At 40.4% G+C, this 12,684-nt stretch overlaps 1 protein-coding gene across 7 annotated transcripts in view; it reads left to right on the top strand.

Moving 5' to 3' along the window:
- The window catches only part of HIVEP1 (HIVEP zinc finger 1), a 135,561-nt gene extending 132,767 nt beyond the window's left edge, over window positions 1-2,794 (top strand). For all 7 annotated transcript variants that reach the window (XM_061398857.1, XM_061398861.1, XM_061398855.1 and 4 more), the window contains one exon: window positions 1,105-2,794. In XM_061398857.1, the coding sequence (XP_061254841.1) occupies window positions 1,105-2,214 (1,110 nt within the window). In that variant the 3' untranslated portion in view covers window positions 2,215-2,794. The remainder of the gene's footprint in view (window positions 1-1,104) is intronic.
- Window positions 2,795-12,684: the final 9,890 nt, after the last annotated feature.

The following is a 12,684-nucleotide window of genomic DNA, read 5'->3' as shown; positions in this document are numbered from 1 at the left end:
AAAAAGTATTAAGAAGTTCACTTTGCTTGAATCAGCAAATTGCTGTCACCACTTAGGAAAGCTTCCTGCCCAAGAACTACCTCAGAACCAGACTCAGGAAAGTCACCCTCCATGCCAGCAGTGAATGACATCCTGCTTTTACACACCCTGGCAGGCTCCTGAGAAATCTGTTTTCTCTCATGGACCGTTCTCTTACCTCTGGGATGAACTGAGGATCACCATAGCATTTATTTCTAAATGTGGCAGATTTTGGTTTGCTGGGTAACACGAGAGAAAACTGGGAAGACTATGAAAGCTTAAAGTACTAGAGCCTATCCTACGTTAATATTATTTAATTAAATTACATTCATATTTAAGTAGCATTAATATTTAAATTAGTATATACATTAATGGAGTTCTGTAGTGAGGACATATCAAGAAAAAGTGAACATTTAGATGATAATCCTGGGTGGGAAAATTGGCAGGATTTACTCCTACTGTTTCCTTCCTCTCCTGTTAGTCACCTGTGCTCTAAGCTTCTGCCCCTAAGTCTCTCACACACTTACCGGTCGGTGTCTGGAGATCCGGTTTTCAGTAGACATTTCATCCACTTAGAATAAATGAACAAATGAAAACTGCAGATCTCTTCGTTAATGGAAGCTCTCTATTTCATAAATGAGTAGTCCTCCAGTTAATTTCCCCCCTCTGAGTCGATACTCATGGCCAACTAAGATCTCAGAATTTCTCAGTAATTCCAAATCTCTAAACTAGGGTGGAGCTAGAGGTGCCAGCAATAATAATAGCAGTGGAAGAAGATAATTATGGCCGCCTCTCAGGGTTAATTTTGTATAAATGAGATGATATCCAGGAAATCTGTGTGAAAATTAAGTACTATACAGAATCTGTGGCGGTTATTTATTCTAGAAAATAAAGAGCTTAAAGGGTGTAATAGGAATTTTGCTTTTAAAATCAACATACCAACATTTAGCAAGCTTATTTTTATGAAATCGTTGTTACACACTTTTACCTCAGGACAGAAGAGACTTTTTACAAGAGCTAAAACTTTTGCTCGGTGACTAATAAGGAAGCTGAGCCATGAAGAGATGATTCCGTCTTGTCTTTCAGGGCGCGCCATGCCTGAGCCTTCCTCCTCCCCCAGCGTCCGAGCGCAGCCCTCAGCCGGGAGGGGCTCCTCCGTCCACCTCGCCTCGGCCCGGCCCTCAAGAGCAGAAGCCGCAAGCCGCCCTGCCTCCGCCCGCAGGCCTGCCTTCTCCGCAGACGCACCTGTTCAGCCACCTGCCTCTGCATTCCCAGCAGCAGTCGAGGACACCCTATAACATGGTTCCGGTCGGGGGGATCCAGGTGGTCCCCGCCGGCCTCACTTACTCCACCTTCGTCCCCATCCAGGCCGGGCCAGTGCAGCTCACTATCCCGGCTGTCAACGTCATCCACAGACCACTGGGCACCCCGGGGGACTTAAGCGCGGACGGGCCAGGCACCGCCAGCCCCGCGGGCGTGGCCGAACTGAGCAGCGTGGTGCCCTGTATCCCCATCGGCCAGATCCGCGTGCCAACGCTGCAGCCCCTGCCGGCCCTGAGCATGGAGACCGTCAACATCGTGGGCCTGGCCAGCGCCAGCCTTGGCCCGCCGGTGCGCCCACCGGGGCTGGCCCTCAATGCCGTGGGGCTGCAGGTGGTGGCCGCCAACCCCGCCTCCCAGAGCAGCCCTGCGCCCCCCGCGCCCATCCCGGGCCTCCAGATCGTAAACATCGCCCTGCCCACGCTCATCCCCTCAGTCAGCCAGGTCCCCGTGGACACCCAGGGCGCCCCCGAGATGCCCGCTCCCCCAAACAGGGCTCCTCGGGAGGCGCCGCCCATGCAGCCTGTCGGGGCGCATCCCGGCGGCAGGACCCCATCCCCGCAGGGCTCACCCGGTGTCCAGCGGGAAAGCGCACAGAAGGGTCTAGATCCGCCTGCCCCGGCCAGAGACCAGGCAAGGCGGGACAGCTCCAGTCCCAGGGACACGGGGAAGGGGGCCTCAGCGAATCACCCGAAGCCCCGGCACGACACCCCTGGCGCACCCTGCAAACCAACCTCAGCGCCCCTGCCCCCGCCGGGCCGGCCGAGGCTCCCCCTGGACCCGGAGGGACCCCGGCCGCCGCCCCGGAGGCCGGTCACCCAGTTCAGCGACGTGAGTAGCGACGACGATGAGGACAGGCTCGTGATCGCCACCTAGGGGCTGTTTATTCGGGGGGGGAGGTGGTTTGGTTTGGGGGTTTTTTTTGTTGTTTTTTGTTTTTTTGGTTTTTTTATATAAACACTTACAGGTTTTTTTGAAAACCCTCCTTTCCTTAAAGCACATTTTTCTGACATAAACTCATGACTAATCTTTGTGCAATCATGAACTTTTGACCAATAATTGTTGTTTTGTGTCAGCTCCAGCCATTTTTGTACATGTTGTATAGACAATTGTGCCTTTTAGGAGTTTTATGTTTAGAAACTGTACAGATTGTTGAATATCTATATACAAAAGTATATATTATATATGTACATGAAAGCCAGGTAGTTATTTGTGTTTAGCAAGAAAAACCTGTCAAATCCAATGATTAAATTATATGTTGCACTGTTAAATATTAAATTTTTATGGCTGTGGGGCAGAGTTTCTGTGTATAAATTAGTATGTAAACTCCATATTTATTGTATTCATATTAGTCTTTGAAAATGGGTCTGTCCTCCTTGTGTAAGACAGTAACTTTACACTTCAGACAGATTTTCTGTGTTATGAAATGTTTCAGTAAAGTTGTTTACTGACTTTACCATTGCTTTAGTGGTGGTTTCTTTATGTCGTGTAGTGACCAGCAACCTGCATTCGAAAAAGAGCCTGAGGTTAACATTCCTTCCACACTCACCCCCACCCCCTGTATTTTTGAGAAATAAGGGCTTTATAGTTACTGCCGAGGGAAATAGCCAAGAGACCAGTTTTTCCAACTTATGAGGAATAATTTTGTAGCTATTTTGAGAAGATTCGGTACTTAAGAACACTACAGGTAAGTGTATTTAGCATAAGGACAGAAAAGGGCAAAGTTCGTAAAGGCGGGTATGACAGCTTCTGAGAAATGTATACTGTTACAAGTCAATCCTGAGAGCTTGGCTTGGGCGGAGCCCACGAGCCCCGAGGCCTCAGCCCAGGTTTGCGTGTGAGCCGGCCTCTGTGTCCCCTGGGCCCTGCTCCTTACAGCTAGAGACCTCCGACCCGGACCAAACCACGGGAGGTCTGGGCTTCACAGAAGAACCAAATTCAGACTTGAAATTACTTAAGTTGCCTCTTTAGAAATGATTGCTTCCCGCCTGAGAGGCTTGACTTATTTAGAAAAATGGGGAGGGGACCCACAATTGCACCTGCGATGATGTGCAATATTACCTGGGGCTACAGATGCTGCATTTCTGAAAAAATGTCTTAATGTTGGAATTTGAAGCAATGCATTCATGTTTTTCAAGGCCTGCTTGGTGAAGATCTGGGAGACATTAAGTCGGTAGGACAGCAGTGCATGAGGGAAATAGTCTAAGGAGTTTGGGAGCCTGCTGTTAGCCAGCCCCGGCTCCAAACCTGGGGCTTGGGGAAAGAGCCTGTCATCTGGGCCTGTGAGCCCCAGTCTAAATTATGACCTCTAGAATATGCTTCTGTCTCAGTAGGCTCTGATGGATCAGTGATGCTTCTGATGCATGCTTCAATCTACATCTATTCTTGCCCACAGATTAAGTAACAGATACCGCAACAACAATAAAAGTATGTTTTATATCCCAAGATGTACTTGAAAAGAGTTCTGGAAACTTATCATAGGAATTGTACTGGTCTAACAAAGTGGTTGTTGAAAATGAGGGCCATTGTCTGTCAGATTTCTCAAAATAAGTTTTAACTTTGCGTCACACCTCTTACAATTTTGTTGCCTAAAATTTTAAAGCAGTATAATAAGCATTCTTGCTTCCTAGTCACATTTTAAGTACATATGACAAAGCTAAATTCAAAAGCAATGCTAAGAATTTTGGCTTTGAGGTGGGTTTGTTTGTTTTTATAGTTTATATAAATAGAATTTTCTTAATTTGAAGAATTCCTACATATTCAGTTCAGTTGCTCGGTCATGTCTGACTCTTGGCGACCCCATGGACTACAGCACGCCGGGCTTCCCTGTCCATCATCCACAGTTTACTCAAACTCATGTCCGTTAAATCGGTGATGCCATCCAACCATCTCATCCTCTGTTGTTCCCTTCTCCTCCCACCTTCAATCTTTGCCAGCATCAGGGTCTTTCCAAATGAGTCAGTTCTTTGCATCAGGTGGCCAAAGTATTAGAGTTTCAGCTTCAACACAAGTCTTTCCAATGAATATTCAGGACTGATTTCCTTTAGGATGGACTGATTGGATCTCCTTGCTGTCCAACGGACTCTCAAGAGTCTTCTCCACAGTTCAAAAGCATCAATTCTTTGGTGCTCAGCTTTCTTTATAGTCCAACTCTCACATCCATACATGACTACTGGAAAAACCATAGCCTTGACTTGGCAAAGTAACGTCTCTGCTTTTTAATATGCTGTCTAGGTTAGTCATAACTTTACTCCCAAGGAGTAAGTGTCTTTTAATTTCATGGCTGCAGTCACCATCTACAGTGTTTTTGGGGCCCCAAAAAATAAAGTCAGCCACTGTTTCTACTGTTTCCCATCTATTTGCCATGAAGTGATGGAACCAGATGCCATTATCTTCATTTTCTGAATGCTGAGCCTCAAGCCAAATTTTTCACTTTCCTCTTTCACTTTCATCAAGAGGCTCTTTAGTTCTTCACTTTCTGCCATAAGGGTGGTGTCATCTGCATATCTGAGGTTATTGATATTTCTCCTGGCAATCTTGATTCCAGCTTGTGCTTCTTCCAGTCCAGCGTTTCTCGTGATGTACTCTGCACATAAGTTAAATAAGCAGGGTGACAATATACAGCCTTGACCTACTCCTTTCCCTATTTGGAACCAGTCCGTTGTTCCATGTCCAGTTCTAACCGTTTCTTCCTGACATGCATACAGATTTCTCAAGAGGCAGGTCAGGTGGTCTAGTATTCCCATCTCTTTCAGAATTTTCCACAGTTTGTTGTGGTCCACACAATCAAAAGCTTTGGCATAGTCAATAGAACAGAAGTAGATATTTTTCTGGAACTCAATCTTGCTTTTTCGATGATCCGGCAGATGTTAGCAATTTGATCTCTGGTTCCTCTGCCTTTTCTAAATCCAGCTTGAACATCTGGAAATTCACGGTTCATGTACTGCTGAAGCCTGGCTTGGAGAATTTTGAGCATTACTTTACTAGCGTGTGAGATGAGTGCAATTGTGTGGTAGTTTGAGCATTCTTTGGCATTGCCTTTCTTTGGGATTGGAATGAAAACTGACCTTTTCCAGTCCTGTGGCCACTGCTGAGTTTTCCAAATTTGCTGGCATACTGAGTGCACAAGTAAAGCTAGTGGAGGTGATGGAATTCCAGTTGAGCTGTTTCAAATCCTAAAAGATGATGCTGTGAAAGTGCTGCACTCAATTCCCACCTTTAACCAAATAATAAATGTTATGGTATGCTCGGATGTTCCCTTGAAAATTTCATAATGCCATGACATCCCTTAGGCTTATTTTGTACTCAAATTTTTAAGATTCATTACATTGTACACATATCTTTAATATCACTGACTATAATGCTTTCATGTAGCTTTCAAATATTTTGCTAGTATTTGAAATACATAGCTAAATCAGAAACATATCAAAGTTTGTGTCATTATTTTTTGAAATAGTCCCATGACTAAAATATAAGGGAGTAATTTTGAACTGTTTCTCCAAAGTCGTCTTGTCCTAAGAAGCAAGTCATTCTCAGAATATCAATGACTTGCAAATAATGACTTGAATAAATTACTTACAAGTAATCCAGAGAGCTGGGAAGCTATGTTTGTATGCATCATGAAAGATCCAGGTTAGTAAAGAAATAGAATGCAAGGATATAACAAATTTCTTTAAATTATTAGCAAAACAGATGAAAAACATAATGTGAAGTAACTTTAGCATATTGTATGAATCCGCTGACACCATCAGAAGTGTCGGAAATAGCAAAAGCATCAAAATTCATTTGTCTAGTTTTCAAAGATTAGTCCACCTGTTTTATGAATATCTGTTATGAGTTAACAGAAATCAGTTGCCTTAAAGTAGCTCCTTATTCCCCAAACTTTAGGCTACAAGAGTAATTATTTCAGAATGAGATGATCAACTGGTAACATTTAATATAGAGACTTTGTTTTCATTTTTTTCAAAATATAGTCATTATTTTCCTTTCACAGAAATGGTATAAATAACACTTTTCTTATTAATCTCTGACCTAATTTTAAATTGTGGGGATTGACAAGGATTAGGGGTCATTATTTTCATTGGAAGACTGTTGAGAAGGGTAATGTTTCTTTCATGATGCATGCTCAGGGCAAAAGATGCGCTCTTCTTAACTTCTCTGTTTTTTAATGTTACATTTTAGGATGAAGTTTGAGATCAACTAGAGATCAAGCAACACCAGAAAGGTGACTTTCCTTAGAGTAATTTTGTTTCAAAACCATCTATTAATTCAAAACATGGAATATTAAATGTCCCTAAAGCAAGAATCTTTTCCCAAACCAACTCCCCATGACTTTGGAGAATTATATATTTAATATTCAGTAAAGGTTATTGTGTGTGTGTGTGTATGTATATATATATATATATATATATATATATATATATACACATACTTGTATAAAAGTTCAGTTCAGTCCAAATAAATGAGGATCAACATCCAAGGAGACTGGACTAACTGGAGACGTGACATGAACAGATGCTCCAGCACTTGCGTTGAAAAACTGTATCTTAAAATGTAGCCATTTATACAAAAAGTCTATTTGTACCGTCTGCACCCCACCTCCCCAAAGCATCATTTTGGAGATATTAGAAATGTAGTATTCAGACCCAGGTAAAAGATATCCACACTCTAAATGCTCATGAACAGGGCATCATGGGAGGATCCTTCCTCATGGGATTTCTGGACTCCAAACTTGAACAAGATAGAGACAAATGAGCATATTTCCAGACCACCAGGCCCTGGAGGCAGAGCAACCCAGATGGTTCAACATCACAGCCAAGAAGTCAGGTTGAGAGAGCTCCAGCAGTAGAAATATAAAGAATAATTGTAGTAAATAATAATAATAAAGTTGTCTTTTGATTCAGTAAAGGAGAGAGTTTTTCCCTAATAGTCCAACTATTAAGGAAATCCTATGTCTCCATTAATTTTTGCATAAAACCAGGATTTTTTGTGTGTGAAGCAAAATTTTGTGTTTTGTGTAAAACAGCCAGGGCTCACAAACTAAAACTCACGTGCATAAAAATCAGGCAGAAATATTAGGAACATAGTTATCTTGAAGAAAGACTGCAAAATTAAGAATTCTAGTATTACTCACGCCAGTATTTGAAGATAGATCAGCTGAGGAGGAAATATGTAACTCCACTTTATTCTGAAGCAAGTTCTGAGAGAGCATGACTTCCAAGGGCCTGGATGCTGGGTCCAAGACCTGCTCTGGCAAAGCAGAGAGGTAGTTGAGAAGAGCCCAAGACTGATCAGTGATCCACCCACATTCGAACATCAGCGAGAAGGACCAAGCCGATGTTTCTCTCAAAGTCAGGAATTGAGTTTGGCTTATAGTGCAGTTTGGGGGTCTTTTCTAAATTAAAAAGTCCACCTGAAATGTTATATTTTTCTTACATAAAGTTTTCTAATTGCTTCACTTTTGTTGTCTGAGAAGTTAGGCCTCTCTTATTCCGTAATGTCTGAGGGTTACATTAGAAATTAAGGATTTATTTCAGGACACTGAAGAATTTTTCTTTTGAGGCACTCAGTTGCAGTGGAAGTGGGGACTGTGTGTTGGGGAAATGATGAAAGAATGGAAGTTAAAGATCTAGGAAGTTCTAGATTTTATTTGCTCCCACATGTTCAGGTCATACACCTAATTCTGAAAAGACATAAGTAATTCAGGTAATTACAATGAAACCTCAAAGGAAATGTAAAAATCTCCTGGGTTAACAGGATATGAAAAATTAGTTTTCAAAATCTAGCAAATTTTTTTAGGTATTCATATAGCTCTCAGTTTTGAAGCTATACACAGTCGTGCTCCATTGACACTATAATGGTATTTTATGAGTAAGTTGCAGGCCTCCCTGGTGGCTCAGATGGTAAAGAATCTGCCTGCAAGGCAGGAGACCTGGGTTTGATCCCTGGGTTGGGAAGATCCCCTGGAGAAGGGAACGGCTACCCACTCCAGTATTCTGGCCTGGAGAATTCCATGGACTGTGCAGTCCATAGGGTGGCAAAGAGTCGGATACGACTGAGTGACTTTCACTTTCATGAGTAAGCCACATTATGTATAATGCAGTATTTCTAATTTTTACAGTTCCAACAAATACTGTATGATGTTATCTCCATGTTATATTCTAGAAAATGTCTCGGGGTTACAAAGCTAGTTAAGTAGTGACGCTGAGATTTAAAACTAGGTCTGTTCTCTTCCACGATACCATGCTTCTTTCAGTAATGCTTTGCAGTAACTGGGTGGAACTGTATTCATTTCTAGGTGAAAGTCACCTTTAATATTCATAAGTCACTTCATTTAAATTTCTTACAGAAATGAGTATGTCCAGTGCCAGGTATATTTGTATAGATAATGTAGTTTATGAACTTTCTCCATACCCTTTTTCATAATTGACATAAAGTGGCGGAAGAACACTTAGTTCACTTAGAGGCAATATTTAATTTCAATAGAGGGAGACAAAATGGCAATCTAAAATGAAAATTATAATCACGCATAAGACATGTAAAGCTCCAAAGCGTATTAGGTTTCAGTTATCAATCATTATTGAGAAAACTGTCTTTGTTACATATTCATGATGATGAAAGAGTGAAAGGAGGAGAGTCAAGTATGGATTCACATTATTCAGGGTATAGACAAGGTCTGAGCACAGCACAGCATAATATTACCAAGTCTCTGGATTTGATCTTTTCAGAAATATTTCCAGAAAGAAATAGAACAATTTTCCATTACTTCTGATAGAGAAGAAAATTATTTAAACATACTTCTCCCAAAAGAGGAGGCATCAAATTGTACTATTTTTTCCAAGGTATAGATTTAAAAATAATGTAAAGAAAGCAAAGCTAGGAATTTAGAGGGAAATGAAAACATGTATAAATTCTTTTTTGCAAAAGCAGTAAGAGAGGAAAAGAAATAATTGATCTATTTAGCAAATGATTCCATACCTCAGGATAAACCAATGGATGTAAGTATAGAAAATTTAACATTTTTTCCTTCCAATTCTTAATTTTGTGTCTGAGATATAGAAGTGAATAATTAGATACCTTTTATGATGTTCAGCTATTCATGGCTTTTATAAAGATGTAAAAACCAATAGACACTTGTTGGAAGTTGATTTTGAGACATCTTTCTTTCATTGTTTTCAGTTAAGTGAAAGAAAGTGTGTTTAGTTATTTACCTATGGGTTGCCTAATGTGACCTAAGGAAATCATGTAGGTGAAAGACAAGAAGGCTTCACATTCCTGAAGGTCAGTCATGGAAAGAAAAGCCAGCTTTGGGATCAGTCAATTAGCCAGGCATGCCTAGTTTTCTTTGCTAATAACAAGGCTTATTTTTGCCCCATAAGGTCAAATGTTAAGGCTGGGTTTGATTCAGCAGTTGTATCCATTGATTCATTTGATTTTTTAAATTTAGGAATAGCTTTATACCTTTTACAGTGAGACATTTTCTGTTACTTTGACACTCAGATTCCCTAAAAGTAGTTCCCTTGAAGTAGCTTAAGATTTCATGCAAAGAGTCTTCTTTTATAACCAACCTTGTACAATTGTGATCATCATTGACTGAAAGATCCAGTCTTCACTAAGAGTATATGGACTATTCCGATAAAATAACTGCTATCACTTCATAGTCTGAAAGTCTCCGACCTTTTGAATTCATCATTTTAGCAACTGAATTTTAAAAACAAATCCATGAGGAGAAAAATAAAATAATCTTTAAACTCAATTTTTAAAGATAAATATCAGATCCAAATAATTAATGGGTTTTTTTGTTGTTGTTGTTAACGGCCTTGAAGTTAAATGCTTATTAGAATATATTCTCCTTTGTCCTGGGCTCTGCTGGAAATAGTTGTAAGATGTTCAGTACATGGTACATCAATCCTCTTTGATGCTTAAGCAGTCCTGAATGCCTTCAGGTCAATGCTCAGAAGGTCCTTTAAATGGAGATAAAGATCAGAACTGACATGGGGACCCCAGGGGCCTATCCTGGAAAATGTTTTGTTTGTTTTGTTTTGTCGCTAAACAAATTCCTATGAACTCTTTGTTGTCATTTTTCTAAATCCTTCAAAAAAAAGAAAAAAAAGAGGGATTTGGAAGACCAAACAGATTCAGGTGTCAAAACATTGAAAGTTTCTGCTATAGGTAGACAGAGACATGGATTCTTTAGGATTTCAGCTGAAATAGATTAACTATTTCATTACAGATTTTCATTATTGTTTCTCAGAGGCAAATCCGTGGTCCTTCCATGCTTTTGCTTTTTATGTTATTTAACTGTCTCTGCAGCAGCTAAAATGCGTGCTGAAAATATTTGTGAATTGAGTTGAAAATAAATTATTTGTAAAACATGTACATCTCATTAATTCAGTCCAGGGTTCAGGAACACTTGGATATGTTGACTGAAGTGTGATTAAATTTTGGTTCAGTTTCTGTTCAAGGTGTATTTCAGTGGCCATAAGATTGTATCCCTACTATTGTAATCATCTCACAAATTTGTGATCATGTAGGGTATGGACAACAGGGAAGGGATTTGCAAAAAAAAAAAAGTTCATATTCTACACATTGCAACAATGTTATTAGCACAGACCATACTGATGCTCCATAGTTTATCTGTTAGTCAAATCAAAACGTAAGCTTAATTTTCAGTTCTTATTTTTAAATATTAGATATGCAAACAAGTAACATATTGCATATGGGAACAATCTTAAGAACAGATTGCCTAAATTTAAATTCCAGGTCATTGACTTACCAGCTAATTGTCAAATTATTTATTTTCTGTGCCTCAAGGTTCTCATCTGCCATCTAGGGCAAAAGCAAATAGCCACCTCTCAGGGTTTGGGGGAAGATTAAAGCAGATAGTATGTAAAGCAGTTAATTCCTTATAACAATATCTGAATAAATGTTAACTCTGAATTTTGGAGTTTTACAATGATTTTGAATGCTTTACGTTAGGACAGACGCTGACAGTCACACAAGAAGTACCTAAGAAGCACCACATGCAAGACACGGTAAGTTCTTACCTGTGACTCTGTTAAAAACCACTGGCACCCTTTTTTACATGCTGTGTTATGCTTAAAATGTTTTCTAACATTTTGCTTTGCAGGAAAACCAGACAAAGCTGAAGTATAATGAATAAACCCAATAGGTGATTTCTAACAGCTTACATGAACTCTTCTGGCTAAAAAGTTAAAAACGGTAAAGTTATTCCTGTTCATTTTCAAGGAGCAGAGGGGGCTGTCAGCTGGCCAAAAGGAAAGTGTGTGTGATATTTGCAGTGCTGGAGCACAGTCCCAAAGGGAAGGTACACATTTCCCTGGGCTTTTGTGGTTGCCTTTATTCTTGGTTTTCCAAATTTGCTGGCATATTGAGTGTAGCACTTTCACAGCATCATCTTTCAGGATTTGAAATAGCTCAACTGGAATTCCATCACCTCCACTAGCTTTGTTCGTAGTGATGCTTTCTAAGGCCCACTTGACTTCACATTCCAGGATGTCTGGCTCTAGGTCAGTGATCACACCATCGTGATTATCTGGGTCATGAAGATCTTTTTTGTACAGTTCTTCTGTGTATTCTTGCCATCTCTTCTTAATATCTTCTGCTTCTGTTAGGTCCATACCATTTCTGTCCTTTATCGAGCTCATCTTTGCATGAAATGTTCCCTTGGTATCTATAATTTTCTTGAAGAGATCTCTAGTCTTTCCCATTCTGTTGTTTTCCTCTATTTCTTTGCACTGATCACTGAGGAAGGCTTTCTTATCTCTTCTTGCTATTCTTTGGAACTCTGCATTCAGATGCTTATATCTTTCCTTTTCTCCTTTGCTTAAAACTCAGCAGTGGCCACAGGACTGGAAAAGGTCAGTTTTTATTCCAATCCCAAAGAAAGGCAATGCCAAAGGGTGCTCAAACTACCGCACAATTGCACTCATCTCACACGCTAGTAAAGTAATGTTCAAAATTCTCCAAGCCAGGCTTCAGCAATATGTGAACCGTGAACTTCCTGATGTTCAAGCTGGTTTTAGAAAAAGCAGAGGAACCAGAGATCAAATTGCCAACATCCTCTGGATCATGGAAAAAGCAAGAGAGTTCCAGAAAAACATCTATTTCTGCTTTATTGACTATGCCAAAGCCTTTGACTGTGTGGATCACAATAAACTGTGGAAAATTCTGAAAGAGATGGGAATACCAGAACACCTGATCTGCCTCTTAAGAAATTTGTATGCAGGTCAGGAAGCAACAGTTAGAACAACAGTCTGTTGTTCTAACAGACTGGTTCCAAATAGGAAAAGGAGTACATCAAGGCTATATATCGTCACCCTGCTT

Source organism: Bos javanicus, chromosome 23, assembly GCF_032452875.1.
Source record: "Bos javanicus breed banteng chromosome 23, ARS-OSU_banteng_1.0, whole genome shotgun sequence".
In the NCBI taxonomy this organism is placed as follows: domain Eukaryota; kingdom Metazoa; phylum Chordata; class Mammalia; order Artiodactyla; family Bovidae; genus Bos; species Bos javanicus.
This window is presented reverse-complemented; position numbering and strand designations above follow the sequence as displayed.